Source organism: Macaca fascicularis, chromosome 6, assembly GCF_037993035.2.
Source record: "Macaca fascicularis isolate 582-1 chromosome 6, T2T-MFA8v1.1".
Taxonomy (NCBI): domain Eukaryota; kingdom Metazoa; phylum Chordata; class Mammalia; order Primates; family Cercopithecidae; genus Macaca; species Macaca fascicularis.
The window spans coordinates 12,103,783-12,127,669 of NC_088380.1; the positions used below are offsets into that span (position 1 = coordinate 12,103,783).

The 23,887-nt window shown below is 37.7% G+C and overlaps 1 protein-coding gene across 6 annotated transcripts in view; it reads right to left on the bottom strand.

Annotated features, from left to right (window-relative positions):
• CTNND2 (catenin delta 2) overlaps positions 1-23,887 on the bottom strand; it is a 931,128-nt gene that overhangs the window by 743,041 nt on the left and 164,200 nt on the right. For 3 of the 6 annotated variants that reach the window (XM_045394720.3, XM_073993150.1, XM_065546100.2), the window contains exon 1: positions 16,552-16,687. The exons of 1 other annotated variant lie outside the window; for it this stretch is intronic. In XM_045394720.3, the coding sequence (XP_045250655.2) occupies positions 16,552-16,683 (132 nt within the window). In that variant the 5' untranslated portion in view covers positions 16,684-16,687. Of the gene's footprint in view, positions 1-16,551; positions 16,689-23,887 lie in introns of those variants that run through there. 2 more of the 6 variants (XM_045394725.3, XM_045394719.3) reach the window with 1 other exon arrangement.

Here is a 23,887-nt window from a genome sequence, read left to right on the forward strand (position 1 = left end):
CTACTCTTTTCTGGGAATTCAGTTCTGGGAGGCCTTGCCAGAAGCCAATATTCTAGAATGCTTCAATTCATGCATAGCTTCTTAAAGGCATCTTACAAATGTCTTAAGATAGAAATGGAAATGTTATGGGCCTGCCTATAAAGAGATTACCCATCCCAGTCCCAAATACATTATTTAGTTAGAATTCATTTGGTTGTGACAGAAGGTCAATTTGAGCTAGTTTAAGCAAACAAAAAAAAAATGAAAATGACAATAAACAAAATCAAACAACAACAAAAAACAATTTATTGGAAGAATACTGGGATCTCTCACTGAATCTAAAAAGTTGAACAAGCAAGCATTCTAGCTTTCTTTACAGAGCAGAAAACAAGGCCTCCAATTATCCAAACTTTCTATCATAGACAAGCAGACTTCGTTCAATACACAATAATGCTGGGATGAAAGGACTCAGAAAAATGCACTGATGTGTCCGCATCTGTCCAAGTAACCACTGTGGGGCCACCAACCCTCTACGACCAGTATGAGAATGGGGTATCTGGACTATCGACAAAGTGAGCAATTAGGGCAAGCTTGACAGCCACTCATAAGTGGTTTCCCATAGTAACTTCCAGATTCCTTTATACCAGGCCTGATGTGATACTACATCATTATCAAGTCGTAATGTTTCTTGAAAAAGGTAAACCCAACAACAAAAAGAACAGCAATTTAGTTATACACTTAACTAATTAGTTTAAATAATAAAATAAATGACGGAAGTTAACAAAGGATAACTGTAACTTTTCATTCATTTATTTATGTGTATGTTATCAAAAAGGTCAAATTCCAGCATGTGCCCAGATAGCATTACTATGAATAGGAAAGATTATTTAATTGGGTTAAATTCTTTTAAAATTAAATGCGAGGTATTATTGCTATCGAAATATTCACATCACAGCCTTGCAACCCTTGAATCTATCTAAATATATTAAATTTCATTTACTTATTTTCTCTATATATACAATTTCTAACAGTTCTTATTTATTTAATCATTCATTCATTCATTTAACCTAAAATTGAGTCCCATCAGTTAAGAAATTGGAAAGTACTAGTCTTTTTATTTATTTATTTATTTTTGAGATGGAGTCTTGCTCTGTCACCGAGGCTGGAGTGCAGTAGTGCGATCTCAGCTTACCACAACCTCCTCCACCAATGTTCAAGCAATTCTCCCGCCTCAGCCTCCCAAGTAGCTGGGATTACAGGTGCCCACCACCACGCACAGCTAATTTTTGTGGGTTTTTTGTTTGTTTTGTTTTTTGTTTTTTGAGATGGAGTCTCACTCTGTCGCCAGGCTGGAGTGCAGTGGCGCAATCTTGGCTCACTGCAACCTCTGCCTCCCGGGTTCAAGCGATTCTCCTGCCTCAGCCTCCTGAGTAGCTGAGACTGCAGGTGTGTGCCACAATGCCCAGCTAATTTTTGTATTTTTAGTAGAGACAGGGCCTCCCAAAGTGCTGGGATGACAAGCGTGAACCACCTTGCCCGGCCAAAAGTACTAGTCTTGATACTAGAAATTTTGTCATGAAATAGTGATTTTTTGAAAAGATAGAAAATGAGTTTCACCTTACTCACTGTATTAGTTCATTCTCAGGCTGCTAATAAAGACATACCTGGCAGGGCACAGTGCCATTAGAACCCATTCCTACTGCAAATACAAATTTTTGTTTTTTTGTTTGTTTTTGTTTTATTTTTGCCAGGCATGATGGCAGGCAACTGTAATCCCAGCTACTTGGGAGGCTGAGGTAGAAGAATTGCTAGAACCCTGGGAACAGAGGTTGCAGTGAGCTGAGATCGCGCCATTGCACTCCAGCCTGGGTGACAGAGCAAGAGACTGAAAAAAAAAAAAAGATGTACTTAAGACTGGGTACTTTATAAAGGAAAGAGGTTTAATGGACTCACAATTCTGCATGGCTAAGGAGGCCTCACAATCACAGCAGAAGGCAAAGGAGAAGGAAAGTCACGTCTTACATGGGGGTAGGCAAAAGAGAGCTTGTGCTGGGGAATTCCCATTTATAAAGCCATCCGATCTCGTGAGACTTATTTACTACCACGGGAACAGTATGGGGGAAACTGCCCCCATGATTCAGTTATCTCCACGTGGCCCCACTCTTGACATGTGGGGATTATTACAATTCAAGGTGAGATTTGGGTGGGGACACAGCCAAACCATATCACTCACTATTAATGCTATCAACACCTTCTTAGATATATTCCAACAATTTAAATAAAATAGACGGATTTACTTCCATAAAATAGCCCAATGGCAATAAAATATAAGGACTCCTGAAGTGAATTTCACACATTCAATTTAATCTCAGTGGTTAAGTTTGAAATGTATTACTATTGTTACTCATTATCAATTAATAAAATAATTTCAACATTCGTATTTGTAGCTACTATGCAAAGAGCAGCTTCCATATTCCAGGCACTATGACAGGCCCTTTCCATTGAATCCAAAAGAAGGAAGATGTCTCAAAGGGACACAGGGGCACTCTGCACAACCTAATTCAAATAGTGGCTAACATTCTTGAGATTTAATAAGGACTACCTAGAGTCTCCTACCCCACGTTTTGTGAGAATTTCGATTGGTCCAAGATTTCTGGAAACCCCAGAACCTCATGTTCTACTGGTCATCTCTGGCTCTGAGCTCCTGCTTCTGTACGAAATATCTCCTTCTTCATTCACATATAATAACTACTCGATGTGCTGATCAAGATGAGCAACCCAACTTGGTTCTCTTTGATTTCCCCAAAGCCTCTTGATATCAGACACTGGCAGGTGCTGGGACTTGCAAACACTCTTGTGATCCAGAGGATTTTAAGTCATAGCAACAAAAATGACCCGATTATCAAGAGTTCTAACACATATGTTTATTTTTCTTTACAAAAAAAATATAATTAAGAAAAGTAAGAAAAAATCTACACCTCCTCCCAGAACACTGAAATGTAACATGCTGAAGTGTAATCAAGGAGCTTTGAAACGCCTCCTGCACTCTCTCTCCAGCGTATTTATAGACCATCTCATGTAATAATCTGTCAATAAGTAAAATTCTGAAAGCTAATTTATTATTTTTTTCTCTGCCAAATATCCTCTCCTCTCTCCCAATTACCTTAGTGATGAAAGAAACTGCAGATTCACCATTGGATTTCCTGATTTAATCCTAAGCTTGAGACTGCATATTCTTCACTGTCTAATTGTCTACGAGAGATGGCAAAGAGTGATTCGTTAAGCTGATATCGACTAAGGAGCATAGATTTCCATGGGTATCTTAATAAACTAATATATGTTTGTAAAATATGTGTTTTTATATACATACATTCCATCACAACACTGAGATCTAATTGTCTTCATTTTATCAGAGAATTAAAATCAATTTCAGAAATGTTACATAACTTAACTGAGGCCATTCAGTAAGAAAATGCTGGAGGAATCTGAAGTAAGTCTACTGATGCCAAATGTATCACTTTTTCCATCATGCAGAATATTAGCCCACACTCCACGGCCACTTACGAATAAATCCTTAAAACAAGATGGCATACTTCTCCTTCAGAAGCATGTGTCATGTATCTCACTCTGTGTCATGGCAAAAGCCATGAAAATTGAACTGATCCTTAAAATGGATTACAGCCCAGTAGTACTGACTGACTTTACCCCTAATTAACAAAGGTAATCAGATGTCCTACCTCAAGTCTTGACCCAGACTTGTACTGGAGACAATGGTTTCTAATGCCACATAATAAATTGTCTGTTGTTAGATACTACATATTTACAAAGTATGAATATCTCGGACCACAGAGGAAAGATTCTTAGCAGGAACAACAACAACAACAATGAAACTATATTTAAATGTTGTCCATATTAAAAAATAATTTGCAATATTTATCCTTAGCGATGAAATACTAATAAGTAGATTCTACTAATAAGTTATATGTCAGAGTTTAACAATATCTACGATTTGGAGAAATCCTTAGTTCATTTACTTAAATCTTCTCTCTATTTTAAGTCCCTCGCAGATACTCATTCAGATTCTCCTTGCTTAATTCTAACAGCTAGGACTTCACTGCTTCTCTCTTTGAATTTGTGGATAGCTCTGATATACATACATACATACATATATATATATGCGTGTTTGTGTGTGTGTGTGTGTATATATATACACATATATCTCAGAGATCTTTTCCAACTTTTTTCATATCCTAGTTTCATATGGTAGTTAGAAAATACACTTTGCGCACGCTGTGCAATGCAATGGATGAAGCCAGTGCAAAGAGCTTACCCAGCCACACCTGGGGCTAAAAAGAACTGCATCTTAGCACATTTACTGACAAGCTATGGCACATCTGTGTGCTGCCACCCACTGGTCAAAAGGTCTGTCATTGATTACTGCTTGTCAGCGAATTTCCCGAAGAGACAGCAGGAACTGGCAGCACTTGAGAGTACTTCCCTAAATTTGTCATTTGTTGGCATCGTTGACAACATTTTTTCCATTAAAAAAAAAAAGTTTACCTTTTCAACACATCCCCAAGGCAGATCTACAGTAAAACTTGCCACTGTCACTTGCAGTGTAAACCCCAAACCTATTTGTTCCTTCCAAAGATATGGGGGGCTACCTAAATCTTTGAGTTATTCCTTTCAGCTTAAAATTCCTCAAATTTGTAACTAAGATTCATATCTGACACAAAACTGACACCTGCTTCTCCTAAATTTTGACCCTTTATCCTAATGCTCTTCTCAGTTGTACAACAGTTATTGAACAAAAGTTTGATTCTTCTTTTGCATAACCATGTTTGAAGACAGCTCCTACAGCCCCCCTCCTGTCTCACCCCACCACCCACAGTTTGCAAGTCAAACATCATTGGTTTTCCCACCTGCAACACATGGAACTTGGCTTCTATATTCTTCACAGGCGTGGGTATGCTGCCGCGACTCATGTTTGGGAACTTATTTTGTCTACTGACTAAATATATGGCTAATATTTTTAATGTAATATTTACATATTTTAAAATGTATTGTTGTTCTGCCATTGAATTTTTTTTTAATGTCCTTAGGCTCTGGTCTAGCAGTTCATTTCAGTGTTATCTCAGCTCACTATTCTGCATATAGTCAAAAAAGTCAGAAAATATCAAGTGTTGGCAAGGATGTAAAGAAACTGTAATCCTCATAAAATACAGAAACAGCCTGGCAGTTTAGAATGTTAACCTAGTGTTGTCACGTGGCCCAGCATTTCCACTCCTAGGTATGTACCCAAGGGAAATAAAAACATACATCCATACAAACTTGTACACAAATATTCCTAGCAACACTATTCCAAATAGACAAGTAAACACAACCCAAATGGCCATCAATGAATGACTGCATAAATGAAATGAGGTATATCCATACAATGGATTATTTGGCAGTAAAAAGTAATGAAATCCTGATGCATGCTACAACATGAATGAAATCTGAAATATTATGATAATCAATAGAAGCCCTCTACAAAAGACCATATATTTCTAATTCCATTTACATGAAACAATCAGAATAAGAAAATCTACAGAAGCAGAAAGTATAATAGTGGTTTCCTGGAGTGACTGTGAATATAATGAAACCACATAAAGAAGGGAACAGTATGGTATGTGAGTAAATCTCAATACGTTGCTTTTTTTTTAAATTCACTCCAGGCTACATAGAATCATAAGACTTAGAAGTAGAGAAAATTATCTAACATGACTGATTTTTCATAAACATGGAAAAAAATGAGTGAATTGGTTATCTACCACTGTGTAACAAACCACCTCAAGATTTACTGACTTAAAACTACAACCATTATCTACTTTGGTCATCTATCTCCAAATATCAATGAAGACAGACAGCCTATGCTTCACACAGCATTAGCTGGGGCTCAGGACTCCACTGCTGATGGCTCACGGGAAAAGCTGCCAAGTCGGTGCTGGCATCAGCCAGGAGTTCAGATGGTGCTGCATGCCTGGAGACTGCATGCCTGTCCATATGGCCCCTTTACAAGGGTCTTGAGCATGTTCACCTCATGGTGACTGGTTTTTAAGAATGAGCATCTCAGAAGAACCAGACAGGAGGTCTACTTCCCTGTAGCCCTAGTGACATGCATTCCCTTTCCACCATAGTCCTAAGCCTAACTGGAATGAAGAAGAGGAAATACAGAGCTCATCTATCAATGGGAGAGGATCAGATTCTCATCACAAGAAGGATGGGAGACATAGGAAATTGCGATCTATTACTCTGAAACAAGACAACTTGCCATAGTGAGATTTAGGCTAAGTTTACTGTCACAATTCCCCTGTTTAATTCATCTTCCTGCAATCTTTATTTAGGGTCCACATTTCTAACATTTCTAAGAAAACCACCTATTTACTCACTTCCTGTGCTGATGTAAACATATATTCATATTTTACATTTTAGTGAGGTAGCTTTCAATAATAGACTGCTTTAAGACACCATTTTCACAAAGAGTTTTCTCCTAAGAAGATGCTGAAAAGTAAACCCTCACATGAGCCAGGGACAAGAATAAAGAATTTTCTATAACAGCACTTACAATTTTTCAACACAAATCCTTCTAGCATTTTCTTCTATGAAGATTCTATTTCCCGTAAACTGAAGACTAAAATTAATTGTTATACAGTTGCAGGTAAGTATGCTTTTTGTCTTTTTTGGAACCATCTACACAAATGTGCTCAAAAGGAAACATGCTAAAATAAAAAAAAAATGCCAACAATAAAAGAACTACTCATATACAACACTATATAAGTCCATTCTCATGCTGCTATGAAGAAATACTTGAGACTGGGTAATTTATAAAGGAAAGAGGTTTAATTGACTCCCAGTTCCACAGGGCCTGGGAGGCCTCAAAAAAATTTACAATCATGGTAGAAGGGGAAGCAAACATGTCCTTCTTCACATGATGGCAGGAAGGAGAAGAATGACCAAAGGTAGGGGCAGAAAGCCCCGTATAAAACCACCAAATCTTGTAAGAACTCACTATCACAAGAACAGCAGGAGGGTAATTGCCCCCATGAGTCAATTACCTCCCACCAGGTCCCTCCCATGACACGCAGGGATTATGGGAACTACAATTCGAGATGAGATTTCAGTGGGGACACAGCCAAACCATGTCAAACACATATGACACACCACCATTAAACATAAAAATAAATAGTAAACACAAAAAATTACTTCAAAATCTGTAATGAACATTTTAACATGACAACATCAAGAGTTTCATCAAGCACAAATAAGTGAAAACTCTCCCAAACACAAAAAGCATGTAGAAAAAGCACTAAAACAAATAATTGGATTTTTCTGAGATTCTGGGGAAGAGTATGCTTTCAAACAGTAGTTAAAAATCACTGAAGGAGATTGTCAACAAATACGATAAACTTGGATAACTGTATACAAACAAAAATAATTAAGTGTATTTGTATTTTTTAATGTGTAAAGTTGCTGAGTCATGTACTAACATGGTAGGTGTTTTTCTTTCCTTTTAACTAAAACAAGGCACACAGTCTAGTTTCAAGAAAAAGACAAAGACACATTTCACTAATGGAGGATATGGTTGAGTAAATAAGCCTCATATTAAACTGAAAATGTCTCATTCCACCTGATTAAATGAATTTCGACTGAGGTTGTTTATAGAAAAAATTGCAATTTGGGGGCCTAGGATTCATCAAAGTCAATGGGCGCATTCTGAAGCGATAAGCAGGCAGCCCAAATGGAAGATCTAGATCCAATACAACCATTAAAATAAGATAAAAAGTATATGACCAATGTAACACTGGAAATGAGACCCCTATACCACAAAAATAACTAAGGATTTTTACCACAATTAAGCAAAGCATTTACTTTTGTGCTAAAATAAAATGGAAACAGTAAGTTCATTCCTAAGTCATACTCTCAATACAAATACACTAAACACCTCCTCCGTGGCTGGCACTGCTCCAAGAGCTGCTGACACAACAGTAAGGAGGGGAGACAAGGCTACATCCCCAACCAACACACTTCGGTGAAAGTTAGAAAAATATTACAGTTATTGGGCCATGCACAGTGGCTCACGCCTGTAATCTCAGCACTTTCGGAGGCCGAGGTGGGCAGATCACGGGGTTAGGAGATCAAGACCATCCTGGCTAGCACGGTGAAACCCTGTCTCTACTAAAGATAAAAAAATTAGCCGAGCATGGTGGCGGGCACCTGTAGTCCCAACTGCCCGGGAGGCTGAGGCAGGAGAATGGCGTGAACCTGGGAGGTGGAGCTTGCAGTGAGCCGAGATCGCGCCACTGCACTCCAGCCTGGGCGACAGAGCGACACTCCCTTTCAAAAAAAAAAAAAAAATACAGTTATTAACTATTACTACTAGTAATAGTAATATGTCTGTTACTGAAATGTTTCATTTATATTAAATCAGTTGACTATAGTTACCTATTGAAAAGTTTTCAATGTCAGTAAACAAACCAGTAAAGCTCCTAGTATGATATTTTTTTATCTTGAGTCTCCATAAAGACAGAGTCACCATATCACCACAGCATTATTCAAGCCGTGTTCTTGGGGGGCATTCCAGTGGAGGGATGAGGTGTTGTTCTCAATATAAGCAGAGCTCTCAAAAGTGAGAGATTTACACTCTAGATGATTCATTTTAAGAATAAATTGCCTCTGGCTTTTGACAGGAGGTCTCTAGTAGGCAATTTCAGGTCTCTGAACGGTACCTCAAATGTGTGGTATTATTTAATAAAATAATTTAATAAAAGTGGCTGCTTTGTTAATAGGTGGGCTGGACTCCAAGCTTATCTATTTGGGTAGAAGATTTCTCCTCTCGCGGAGGTGGTGGGTATGGGTGCTGGCCAACAGGGCTACGATTGTATTTCAAAAGCTCTGAATCAAATAAAAGACTCAAACATCTTTGGCTGCTATCCCAGAGTTCTACTTTTCAGAATAGAAGATATGGCGGTGTCAAAATTATATGTGGAATTGTTTGTGATTTCCTATAAAAACTATGGAATAGTTAGATAGAATTTTATGTAATTTTAATTTTTAATCTGAGCATGACTTCTTTATCATTCCAGGATGTGTAACTTGCAAAAATGCATCCCCAAATGACTAAATCTATTGACTTGGGGAATGAAGCTATTTAGCACTGTCTCTCTAGATGCTGAAGATTACCTGTCAAAAGTGATTTTTTTTTTTTTTTTTGCCTTATTGATATTGAGTTGTTCTTTCTCACAGTAATTAGGCAAGTGGCCCAGCTGCTTCCTGAGGCTATGAGTAGAATGTGAAAGTCAGAACTTGTCCTCAGTGAAAAAGGAGGATGCTAATCTTCACTTTTTCATGCCAGGAGGCCACAGGGCTGGCTCATTTAGAGCCCAGGGCATGAACTTGCACGTGCCATTTATGATTGCAGCCCAGTGACAGCAACTTGAACATGATCGATGGGCTGCCTCAGGCATGTTTACCTGTGTCACTGATGCATGCTAGAGATAACTCCAGTCCAGGCCACTAATGCCCAGCAATAGAAATTTTCAACTAAAGTAAGAATGTGTCTAACCTACAGTATTCCCTTCCTGTTACATTTTCTCTACAGACACAATTAATTAAAAATAAGGCATAGTAGTTCCTTAAATTATTTGTAATTGGGTTCTTATTAGTGATTCCTTTTAAAAATTGTGTATCAAATTAAATATATTGCAGATCAAATTAATGTAGAAATTCCCCCATTCTCTTCTCCTAGTTATATAAGAGTTAGACTGGCAGAGAATACTATTTAATTTGACCTTAGCAAAACCTTGGTCATAGAAAAATCTTTTTCTTGGGAAAAATAGTAGACAACATATTGTAGGCCTCTTATGTTATCGAAATGATGAGGTCATTTAGTGTAGTGGAGGGGGAGGCACTGAATTTGAAGTGAAACAAACTAATTTCTCATTTCAATTCTGCAGCAATTTCCTGTATGACTTTTGGTGGGTACACTGAATACTTTTTAAAGTCTCAGTTTCTTGATCATAAAACATACTAAGCAAAATAATTATTAAAGGAAAAACATATGATTTAATTCTATATCTGAGGAAATGTTTCACATGTATATTTCATAGAAATACATGTTTTACAAAAATATGTAAACTAAAGGAATTTATTATCTGTTCCTTTTAAAAAACGTTTTTATTTTGAGATACTATAGAACATGGTTTCCTTGCTCTATAATAATTCCTGTTTTTCTTAACTGTTCCTACCCTATCTGGTTCCATTTCTCTGAAAAAAATCAACATTTTTCCCATGAGCTCCCTCTAGAATATTCTATTGGTTAATTTCTTGCTTTGTGCAAACTCTGCACAGGGCACTGACTATTTTACCCCAGGAGCCCCTGCTTTGTTGACCTGCCAGTGGCCCTTGTCAGTAATTAATGATGACATATTTTCCAAGCGAATTTTTAAGAGTCTTGAAACTCTTTTTTTCAAGCCTTTGCTCCAGGCAATGTCTGTCAAAGCAGACCCAGTGATTAATGTACAAGGAAGTGTGACATGTCACTTTTTTTCATACTGAGAAAACAGAATCAATCTGAGATCAACAAAGTTAGAAATGTGAAATAAAATTATGATATTAAATAATTCACAATGAATCTATATCACATACTAATTAGAAACTTGTTTGAAATAATATTAAATGACATGAAAAAATACTCCTCATAGAACGTTAAATGTACAAAGAAGAATAAAATATTTATAAAGCAAAATGAAAATTTTGTACAGATCATCTTATATGCATATAAAAATCCTGGAAGGAAATCTCCCTAAATATTTGCAGCTACCTCTGTTTGTGGTACATTAAAAAAAAAAAAACCCAATTCATTTATTTTTCCTATCTAATGTTTTAAACTTTTACACAATATGCATGAATTACCTTTATAGTGGACAATTCATAAAAATTACCAACACCACATTTACATATTATGATTTTACATATGAATATTTAACAATGCATTGTAGTAATAAATATGACAGACGCATTAGAAGCAACGTATTGTCATGTTACAAAACCCCGCATACTAAAAGCTTATTTTCTAATCTAGCATATAACACCATAGTCTATTTTTCTCCCATGATAGCCTCCAGTGCTCTGTAAACCCAACAACTAATACTATTAAAGAGAACAGAGCATAAAACAATCAAATGAGTTAATTCTAATGGAGTCTGGAGTTATCAAAAGGACAGATAGATTTAATATAAGTGTCCTGAGAGGAGTTACAAGCTGAAACTAAAGAAAATATTAAGTTTTAGGGGGAAAAGTCAAAATAACTTATAGTAACTAACGAAATACTCACAAGAGAGCATCAGGAAGCAGGGGTGGAGAGACAGAGATGATCTATCCAGAGTTCTAGAATTATTCATCCATAACTGGAACTCCCAGCATACATTCCCAAGACTTGAATAAGTAATTTATGACTCTTTTCTCCTTGATTTATAGTTTGAATGATCATTTTTCTGATGCACAGGGTTAACAAAGAAACAAATACACTTCAAATGCAGGTGTGGTTGCATCAATCTCATGCTACCTGAGCATCCCTTTCCTTCATCCATGAACTTCATAACTTTACATACACACTCATTTTCTTTCTTTACCCTCCTGGAAGTCGAAACACCCCATCTGGTCAATCTATCTACAATCCTCCCATCCTGTACGCATGAAATTCACAAGGCTTTCAGATCCTTGTTCCCCCTTCCTTGTTATAAGGAATATCATGTGTCATGACCCAGTTCTACAGACTCCTAGCTTGTGCCTTTATCTCTCAGTTCACAGCTTGAAACAGATGATCACTGTTCCTAATACAGCTGTGTTTCTGCAATAAAAATTAAAGGAAATTCATGTTTTGTTTTTTTCATTTCTAATCCACCCTGGTTTGAAAGAAGAAATAAAAATTCAGCAATCACGTAATTCTCATTTAAATTTTGATTTGTGGCGAAAGTTCAACGGGTAGCACTATGCTGTGGATAATTCTTCCCTTCTCTGACTAAACGAATATAAACTTCACTGGTCTTTGCAGATAATCCTCTATCTTCTTGACCTTTCCTAAGGTGTTTTAACTTCCACTTTTTCTTGGATGATAATTTTGTCATTAATTTCATAAAATGCTTTCCCAAAATACCATCTGAAAATTGATTAATAATTATAGGTCATTTCCCTAATAACACATCGTGTTATCAGAAATTATTGTTGCAAATGATAGTAACGCTAATAATGCTGAAAGATTTAGTAATGATATGTGGCACTGGAAGAAAACTAATTAAGGGAGTATTTTATAATGAACTTCTTCCAAATAGGATTCTTGTTATACAGAGGTAAGTTACTTCTAAAATTCTAAATGTACAAGTTGAATAAAAAGGAAGGCATGCTATCCTCATAAGAGATGATGTAAAAAATCTAGTTTCTTTAGATTTTAAATGAATATTTTTAAAATTCTTCCTTGTAGCTTCATATGACACACATTTATAAAGTATTCAGTGTCATGGTTTGCCCCATGGTAAAAGCCCAGAAATGTCAGCTGGGTGCAGTGGCTCACGCCTGTAATCCCAGCACTTTGGGAGGCCGAGGCAGGCAGATCATGAGGTCAGGAGTTCGAGAACCAGCCTGACCAACATGGTGAAACCCCATCTATACTAAAAATAAAAAAAAATTAGCCAGGCATGGTGGCGCACACCTGTAATCCCAGCTACTCAGGAGGCTGAGGCAGGAGAATCACTTGAACCTGGGAGGTGGAGGTGGCGGAGGTTGCAGTGAGCCAAGATTGCGCCACTGCACCCTAGACTGTGCGACAGAGCAAGACTCCATCTCAAAAACAAAACAAACCCTCAGAAATGTCTTACTCTTACTTTCCTATATTTTGTGCCATAAGAAAAACAACTAAAAGGAAGAGAATGTCTGTTTTGCTACCTTTGAATATCCTAAATAATGCTACCAATATCCTAAATAATGGTACTCAAAAATTCCTCTAAAATCAAGAATACGGTTTATAATGATTGTGGAACTAAAAGAACAATGAAAATTAGTGTAACGATAGAGTATCTGGAGTTACAAACACTCTCAATTTCAAGTTTCTTTTTAATCTGTAAAAATCATCTGGAGCTTGATAATATATTGACAGAAGAGTTTCCTGAAATTTTCATCTATAATTTTTTCTATTTTAAAACTCTTTACATATGGTTGTCTTATATTTTTAACTCTATTGCTAACTACTTGAGGGCTAATTCAGATAAAAGTTTTAAGAAACAATTTACCTTAGCTTTCACTACACAGATAATATTCTAGACTTGAGGGAAAAAAGAAGGAATCTTTAAGAATGATTTAGGATACAAATCCCCCAATGAAGGATAAGATTGGTTGTTTCCATCAGGCCATCCCCAAACAGCTCATGGAATCTGCTGCTTGTTGATTTATGCTTTTACCTAGGCAGATGCTGCACTTGGGACCGAATTCCCAGCCTATGACTTGGGCACCTGGGGCTTCTCTATCTCAAGTTTCCAGAACACATTTGCATCCCTCCCCAAATTACTTACGTGCCACCAAAAAAAAAAAAAAAGTCATCTTTGCTGCCCAAAAATGAACAATACATTTTTTAATTACTCAGAAAAAAGCTTTTCACAGTGATATAGTTTGACTGTATCCCCACCCAAACTCCCAAAGTCTTCAGTCTGTTTCCACCTCCATCTAACTGTAAAACACATATGCTAGACAATGTTAATAGACTGATTTGTTTCCTTCTATACTTTTCTAGATGCTCATAAATATGTACAAACCAAAAACATATCTAATGTTCTGAGTTTTTAAAAACAGGATAATACCCTACTGTATAATTTCCTGTCTAAAATTCTCACAGATTTTTTTCCCCAAAGGTTAAACATATAGCCCCAACTCATTTTTACTAATGACTGCATACCATTTATAGAAAAAATAAAACATTTTCAACTCTTCACCAAGCCATCCACATTTTTAGCTATTTCAAATAATTTTATAATAAATTTCAATACACATAAAGTCTTATCTATTTAGTCACTAATTTCTACAGAATATATATCTAAATGAGTAAACCAGTGGTTATTGAACATTTTAAATGTCAATGCGTAGAAACAAATCATTTTACCAAAAAATTACAGCAATTTATATTCCCATTTGGAATGAAAAAGAATGTGGATTTCTCCAAACCTTAACTCTTACCTAGCATACAATATAAGCTACTTTTCAACAGCTGTCTACCTGGTAGATCAAAAATAAGTCGTATTTTCACTTAAAATTGTGTGTCCCCAATGGGTATATTAGAGTAGACTTTATAAACATTCATTACTTGCTTGCGTCTTTCTTCTGTTTATATCCTTTGCCTAGTTTTGTATTTTTTTATTTATCTTTTTCTCACCAACATTAGGAACTCTTCATATATTAATTTTATCAACACTTCATTATAATTGTGGCACATATTTTCTCTTGGACTATTTTTCCTTTCTATTTTGAGTTGTGTCTTGCTATTACTAATTAGTATTCACACTGTGAAACTCATCAACCATTTATGTATGGCTTCTGGGCTTCCTCTCTTACCTAAAACCTTGCCTACCTTTAGTTTACAAGGCTCTTTCCTCAAAGTTTCTTCTAATATGTTAATGGTTTTATTTTTACAGTTATCATTTTTTCCCTGTGAGATTTATTTATCTTTACGCTGTAGGTTAACAGTTTTAATTTTCTTCCAGATGTCGAATCAGTTATGACAACACCATGTAAGCCACTTCTTTGTAATGAACTGAAACACTAATTTTAAGTGAATAGGCAGATATGTATACATGAATCTGTTTTGAACCCTCAATTATGTTTTACACAGAGACCATTCTTTTCTGAGCCCACTGGGCAGTATTGTGATCGGTATGGTTGTAAGACAAAACTTCTCAGAACTTTCCTTGCACTCTCATATATTTATACTTCCACTGGTCTTTAAAATAGTTTGATCCAGTTTGCCAAAGAAACAACCAGCCAGCCACAGGATTCTGATTACAACCACCTACATTTTATATCCTAATTTGGGAGACAGTAATATTGTGATGATACTAAGCTTTTCAACAGAGGACCATGCCATGCCTTTTTATTCATCCTGAATTACTTTACATCCTTGTGATAAAATAATTTTCAGCAAACAGGTCTTGTCGTTTTGTTTGTTTTGTTGTTGTTGTTGTTACATTTATTCTTCCTGCTTTAAATTTTCTTACTACTCAGAAGTCAGTAGCCTAGCAAGACTTCCAGATCACACATGAATAAGAAAGCATGACATAACCCAACCATAACAAGGTAGTGGTTTGAGGATGGGGAATGGTGTTAACTCCCTTGGTGGTCCCTTTTTTCATTTCCCCTTAAACATAATCAGAAAACTCTCAAGAGCAAGCTTTGGAAAGCAAAGTAATCAAGGAGCACAGCCTAAAGCTCAACCCAATTTCCTGCTTCCTGACTATTTTCACAAACTAGACTATCCACTCAATCTATTCAACTCTCCCTTGAGTACCTACTTAGCTGAACATTTCCTGACCAGATGGCACACTTTTGACTGATAGCATCATTGATCCTTTCTGTCAGTGGGCTGTTTAGGTGGTTTCCCATTCTTACCTAAATCAGTTTCCACTCATGAAACAGAATCAGTTTCCTCTAGAGCCCTTCTTCTTTTTGAGTAGAGTTACTATTCTTAATTGCTCCCATTTTAGGCTCTTGCTCTGCTGAGATGTTCCTGGAGTCGGGTAAGTTGCTAATTCAGCATCACCAAATCACATAACCCAAACACAGCAGGCTTTTTAACTTAAAATTGTAAAAACTGATATATTTTCTAGCACATGTTTAGAAGAAGCAGTAAATAAAAGAATCTTGATCATCCAGCTCTCTTTATTCACTACTTTTTTATTTACAAGAAACATGACTTTTATAAAGTGACGTTTTAAATCTAAGGTTCAGGTTTTATTTACTTACGCATTTTTTGGCAAAGTAATATCGGAGGAAGAATCATTCAGACTTTCATTAGTTTGAGAGGGAAAGTTTTAGACTGTATCCTTCCAGATCCATCTCAGAAAACACTGGACAAACCAATTTGCCTTGACTTTGATGTGATATTCATTTACTGTCATACATATTTTTAACTTCCTGGATATATTTTAATTTTTTATTAGATTTTATGTTTTCTAAGACTAATTATTTCACTTTGTACGTTTAAAAGCATTAAATGTCAGGTCTATCAATGAATATGCCAAAGCTTCACTCATAGGAAATTTTGACTGCAAAGTTGTTTTTCTTCCCCTATAAAATATCTTTTCAAGGAAGACTGCCCAAAACATGCAGTCCAAAGGAATTACAACCATATTATAATATTATTTATATAATAAATACCAACACTCTGCTAGATAGGTATGAGTTTCTTTCAACAGAATTTAATCTTCAACTTTCATCTAGAAAAAGTGTTTAAAATGTCCCCAAACGCATGTCACAGAAATGGAATGTTTCTACCTGTTCTTTGACTGAGGCGAGGATGGCAGAGGTGGTTTCTGTTTCAGAGCCATCCCCGTTGGAGGCGTTTAAGCCGGGGCTCAGGGAACTCGTTTTCTCTGAGGCTGATGAAGGCTGGTCTGGGACAGGCATAGCTCCTGCAAGGCAAGAGGACACGATCAATACAATCAGATGTTGACACTAAACAGGTACAACTATCAGACCACTCTAAAGATACACACAGAAAAGAAGTAAAACTATGAGCTGCTGAGAAAGACCAAGACATAATTATAGAAGGGGGGTACTACAGTAAATTAACGGTACAAGTAAATGGAATGCTTTAACCTTTTATTACCCCCAACCAAATTCCAGAACACACTCCTACCTAGTGTTTTGTCTTGAGGTAAATGGGGAAAGAAATGATGAGAAGGAGAGAGGAGAGATTGTAAGAGTAAAGCCATAAAGGAGTATTGAGTCTAAGAAGCTGGTCCAACTACAAATTTATGACTATTTTAGGTAAATTTATTACCTGCCTATTGGTATATGTGGTGTTATTATATGTTTCCTCCTTGGTTCCTGGCTCATATCTCCTATAGTCCCTGTTGTAGTCTTGTGATGGTGTTGGGTGTGTCAGGTCTCAGGAGCAGGCCTCAAAAGGAATCTCTCTGACCTTCCCTGCCCTCCTTTGACCTGCTCTAAGGTAGGACTCTAATCCTCACTGCCTCCTTTCTGCTTACGGGTCATAAGACCCTCATTCCACAGAAGGTCCTGCCCCCATGCCCTGGGGGAAAAAAGGCTGATGTCAAGAAGCCTCCATAAAACTGGAGGACTGCGCTCTAGAGCCTCTGGAGAGCTGACCATGTGGAGGTTACTGGAAGGTGGCACATCGGGAGGACTTGGAAGCTCTGCACCTCTCTCCCCATAACTCGCCCTACGCAAATCATCATCTGTATCCCTTGTGATATCCTCTGAAATAAACGTGTAAACATATGTGTTTCCCTGAGTTCTCTGAGCTGCTCTAGCAAATTAATGGAATCCAACCCAGGGACTGTGGGACCCCCAGCTGAAGCCTGTTGGTCAGAAGTTCTGAGGCTTGGACTTGCAGTTGGTGTCTGGGGGGATGAGACAGTCTTGGGGACTGAACCCTCAACCTGTGGGCTCTGACACTCTCTGAGAGTAGATAGTGTGGTACATCGTGTCGGAGTGATAGAGTAGATAGTGTCAGAACTGAATTAAAGGACAGCCAGCTATGTCTGCTGCTTGGCGTGTATGGGAAAAAATCCATACATTTGGTCACAGAAGTCTTCTGTGTTTGTTGTCGCTGTGTGAGAGCAGAAGAAAAACAGTTTGAGAAGGTTTTCCCCAAAACAGTATATTTCCAACTCAAAAGAAAATCTATCAGACATTCCCCTTTGTAAGAAAACCATACAGAAGCCATGATTAATAATTTACCAATAATTAAAGAGATACCTGAATTAACATAAGAAGCTTAATATTGTGAAATACAGTCAATAACTAATCTACTCCACAAATATTTACCAAGTTCCTAGTCTGTGATAGACAGCAGACGAAAACTGGCAAGGCCATTTGCCACAGTTGATTTTGTCTGAGTTTATTTATGAAAGAAAGCAGAAACTCAAATAACATTAGACCCAATGCATAAATGGATGCATAGGTACAGGTTAAAAACAACATTCTCAGAGTTGTTCCTATCATTCCTGCACAAACAAATGAGATTGCTGTGGTCTGAGTGTTGATGTCTCCCAAATTCATATGCTGAAATACTAATACCCAACGTGATGGTACCAGGAGGAGGGGCCTTTGAGAGGGGAAGAGGTCAAGAGGGTGAAGCCCTCATAAATAGGATGAGTCCATATAAAAGAGGCCTGAGAGAGACTTACCAACCCTCCCACGATGTGAGGGCACAGCAATAAGACATCATCTATAAACCTGAAAGCAGGCCCTCCCCAGACACCAAATCTGCCAGGCCTTAATCTTGTGTTTCCCAGCTCCAGAACTTCAAGTAAATTTCTTATAAGGAAATTTGCTGATAAGGACCCAATTTATGGTATCTGGTTACTCTGGTCCCCGAGAGAGCCGCCATGACCTTGTATGGCCACCTCTCTACATGTCCATGGGTTCACAGGGGACTCTATGCAACGTGATACGGTTTGACTATGTCCCCCTACAAATCTCATCTTGAACTGTAGCTCCCATAATCCCCACACGTAGTGAGAGAGACCAGGTGGGAAGTAATTAAACCATGGCGGCAGGTTTGCCCACCACTATCATGTTCTCATGATAGTGAATAAGTCTCATGAGATCTGTAGCTCAAATGAACTAAAAAAGGGACTGAAGTATTTGTTACATGTATCATCTAGCAATGATCAACAGAGAAAGCAATAGTTAACTGAAGGTGATATTTACCAAGGCATTACAAAACCCTCATCTCAATAAAAGGCTGAGAGTAAATACAAATTATTTTCTTGCCTAAAGCTATTATATTACACATCCCTCCAGGAACCAGGGTTGTGTAAATATTAAAAGGTATTTTCTATTATAGCATATCTAAGCATCCTGTGATTTTCACAGTAACCTCTGCCCTATGTTTTTACCTGTGTCTAGTTAATAATTTAGAGATATGCAAACCTAAAAAGGCCCCATTACAGAATTTTACTTAAAATATATGTTAAGGAAAGCAGTCATCCAAATTTCTTATTGAACATTTCATCTAATTTTTTATTTGTTTTAATTTTATGAAGTACTTATAATAATATCACCAATGGGGATTGGAATAGCACTGGAAAAGTAAATCTGTTACAAACAGAATATGTGAAAAGGAATAATAATATCACCAATGGGGACTGGAATAGCACTGGAAAAGTAAATCTGTTATGAACAGAATATGTGAGAAGGTTTGGGGAAATAATATCAACAAGACAAAATCTGAGCAAAGAGTGAGAATCAGATTAAATATGATTTGGCAAAATGCAACTATAGCTAAAAAGTTTAAAGTATTGAAGGTGATGAATACCAACAGGATGAAAGAAAGAGATTTGCATAATTCTGGTGGTGTGTTAGGAAGAACATAATGAAGCGTATTTATGTATTCAACATGCTTTCTCATATGGTTTTCTTATTTGATCAAATCTCTTAATTATGTAGAATGTAAACAAGCAGTTCAGCAAATGTTGTGCCCAGATAAAGAGTGGAACCTATGAATTTCCACCTAGGGAAGGTTTCAGAGACGGTGGAAGACAGCCGAAAATAAGAACGAAGGACAACGCAGCTCTTGTGTGCAGTCACCTCTGGTCCCCGAGACAGCTGCCGTGACCTTCTATTGCCACCTCTCTCCATGTCCATGGGTTCACAGGGGACTCTATGCAAGGTGATATGGTTTGGCAATGTCTCCCCACAAATCTCATCTTGAATGGTAGCTCCCATAATCTAAACATGTAGTGAGAGGGACCAGGTGGGAGGTAATTAAATCACGGAGGCAAGTTTTGCCCATGCTGTTCTCATGATAGTAAGTCTCACGAGATCTGATGGTTTCAGGAAGGGCAGTTCCCCTGCACATGCTCTCTTGCCTGCCACCATGCAAGGCATGTCTTTGCTCCTCCTTCACCTTCCGCCATGATTGTGAGGCCCCCCCAGCCATGCAGAACTGTGAGTCCATGAAAACTCTTTTTCTCTATAAATGACTCAGTCTTGGGTATGTCTTTATTAGCAGCATGAGAATGGACTAATACACAAGAAGCACCTCATGCTGAGAAAGGAGGAGTCTTACATATTTTAAATTACCATTGTAATTTTTGTTTCCTTTACATTTTATTGGGCCCATGTTAATTCAGGCTCTGAGCCAGTATTATTATCAACATAGTTTTGCCAAAGAAATTGTTTAAGGGCCCAAAGTTATTAAGTTACATAAGTGGGCCCGGAACTCAGGCTTTCTGCCTTTTAATTTCTATTTCAATGTCCTTTGATGTGTCAGCCTATTTCCCGTAACCTGTACTGCCTCCTAAATGCTACTCTACTAACTAATTTTTATAAAATGTAACTCTTTAAAAGCGTAACAGTGACCTGTCATTAAAAAAATATGGGATTTAATAGGCACTGAATCAAGGTTTCTCCTCAGGCACTTGACAAGTGTGACCCACACAGTATGGGGAATAATTAGGCCTGTTTGTCTACCTCCTTTCTCCTTACAGCAATAACAGAAAGAAGTGGAATCTTCAAGGCTTATTCCACCATACAGAGCTACCGCTACCTAAGGCAACCTCCATTCCTGAATGCAAATGACTTGGAATAATTTCCATGATTCATAATTTTTTAAATCCAAATTTAATTTAACTATTGGTCCTCACTGTGTCTGGAAAGAAAAGACAATCACCTTCCAATCACAATCTTGTCAGCTCAGGGCACACAGAAGAAAGAGAGGAGATGGCAAAAGACCTGCCCCAGTGAATCCCTGGATGGCCTTAGGGTAAGTATAAAAAGTGTTAAGCCGCTACTTCGCAGTAATGTAGCCAACTACTTCAGTCTTAATCACAGCTAATCTACTAAAAATTAGTATTTACTCTGTGCTAAATCCAGGAAATCTGGAAAGGATAGAGAAATAAAAAGCAAAAACCAAGAACAAAGGAAGAACCACCACCAGGAATTCTGTCATTCCAGATAAGTAAAATTACTTTGACTGGGATTTTGGTGATTTATTATTTCTAATATAATCTATTCTGTACAATGATTTTTTACATAATAAGGTACTAATGCAAGGTTTTTGAATTTCTTTCGGCTCAGCAACATCTCATGAACAATTTCTTATATCAACAAACATTGCTCTATAGTTTAATTATAAAGAATACTTAGTATTCAATAATCTGTATATGTTGAAAGTTATCTACCTGTCTTTTATATGTGATTTTTACCTCATTTTTACATCTGTAACATATTCAATACATGGGTTCCCAGCAGTAGAATTGGTAAAATAAGGAATCTGTGTATTTTTCGGCCTTTTGTTAGCCAAAGTCCTGCTGCCAGGCTGGTCCAGTCTACCCGCCCACTGGAAAGGTCACGAGAATGTGACCTCACCACAGCGTTAACCACATGATCTCCATTATCCTTTCGGGCTTTTGCTAACCTGATATAGGAAAATGCACCCCTTAGACGTTGTTTTATTTGACTATGAGTACAGTGTACATTTTGCATAGATTTATTCATCCTGTACAGCACTTCTTGCTACCCTTGAAGTGGTTACCATGTAAGAAGTCTTCCTACACACAGTAGAATTATAATCTGCAAATACCCAAGCTGCATTTTGGACAGATCCGTCTTCCACATGAGAAAAAGAGACAGCAGTGAGGGAAGAACAGCCCTAAATTTTGGGTGGGTTCTTCTAGCAGAACTTGGTACCAGCAAGTCCTATGTCCAGAAAATAATAAAACAACAATCCTAGCAGTTTCAGGGTGCAAGTCACACTGCTCTATGCCCACACATGCATGAGCAGTGTTACGGACAGAACTGTGTTCCCCAAATTCATATGCTGAAGCCTTAATCCCTATGTGACTGTATTGAAGATGGAGCCTTTAGGAAAGTGATTAAGGTTAAATTAAGGTCACAGAGTGGTGGAGACCTAATATAACATGACTTGATGTGCTTATAAGAAGAGCAAGTAGCATCAGAGGTCTTTCTTCCCCTTTGCATACACATAGACAGAAAGCCATAAGTAGGCACAATGAGAAAGTACTGTCAACCAGCCAGGAAGAGAGGTGGCCTCCTAGCACCTTGACCTTGGACTTCTGTTCTCCAGAAATATGAGAAAATAAATTTCTGTTATTTAAACCATTCAGTCTGCAGTATTGTGTTACGGCGGCATAAGCTGACCAATACAAGAAGAGTTCAATTTTCTCAACTTTCTTTCCCTTAATTCCCCTGTAGGCTGGGTGCGGAGTCTTGGGAACTGACAGAAGCAAGGTAAAACATCTCTTGGTATCATCTTCATCTAAAATGAATCATAGGTCTCAGGAGAAGGCATATGTCCCAACTTTGCTTCAAATCAGCATACCGGGATAAAGCAAAGCTTACAAAGGGATATAGCCCATTGTATGAAATAAGCCTACAGAATAAAACAGTATCTTAAACACATCCATAATGCTACCACTTTCATAAATGATGCAATAAGAAATTCAGAAAAATTGGCCTGCATAACAATAACAGCAAAAGCAGGTAGGCCCTGCACGCCGAGCCTTCTTCTCAGTTTGAACTCTTATAACTATAGGTAATAAAATGTTACGACATCCAAATGAATAGTCTAAACTTTTCTTTCCCAAATAGGAGTCTCTATAAATTTACACTACACTTGGCAACATGCTAGAATCTTAACTGCATTTTGGAAGGCCAAACTCTCTCGCCATCAATGCAGAGACAACATTCAATGTCATATTTTATTGACATCCATCACACACACACAAACACACACGCAAATTCTTACTTCATATTTGAACTTGTTCTTTCTTTTGTCACTTCTGCATCGCAACTGATGACTTACACATCAAGACATGGTCATCTTCAACAAAATAAATGATGATGTCTGCATCATACAACCATCCAATTAAGTGACACACCCAGCATTCTTGTGTCACCGTTACTTGTTGGCCTCCTCCTCTCCAATTTGCCAGTAAGTTCCTTTGGCCATTTATGGGTTTTGCTCCTTATTAGCTGCCCTCCCCTCTCTGTAAGCCATGACCTCTTATCCTTCCAATTCTCCTCTCATTCTGTCACTCTTGGGGTCCTAGGGCCTTCAGGATCTGAAGTCACATGCTTCAAATTCCAGCATTTCCAAACTCCAAGCATGCTGTGGGAAGCTAGATATTTCCTCAGTTAGATTTGCACTACAGCAGCCCCACCCACACATGACTATCTACATTTTAATTAAAATAACATTAAAAAGTCAACTATTCATATTTCAACTGCTCAATAGCTAGAGATGGCCAGTGGGTACACTATTAACAGTGAAAAGTGGAAAATGTCCATCACTGCAGAAAGTTCTACTGATGGCCCAAGTCTATGCCCAGTAGTAAACTCTCTGATGTAATCTTCTATTCGCAGCTGAATCCAGGCAGGAGAGGTCTTGAGACGTGGTCAGATTACCAGGATAATTGGAAGGGAGAACTGGTGGGACACCTGAAAGATTCTATGTGGATGTGAGCCACAGACAGAGGAGTCCAGGTGAGTCCAGGGGCTTGGCCTGAGTGACCGGCCATCAGCCAAGATGTGGGTGGAACAGACTTGGGGCAGGGAAAGGCAACCTTGCCTGCAAACTTTCAACCTGAAATCTACCTATGACTCTTTTGTGCTGCTG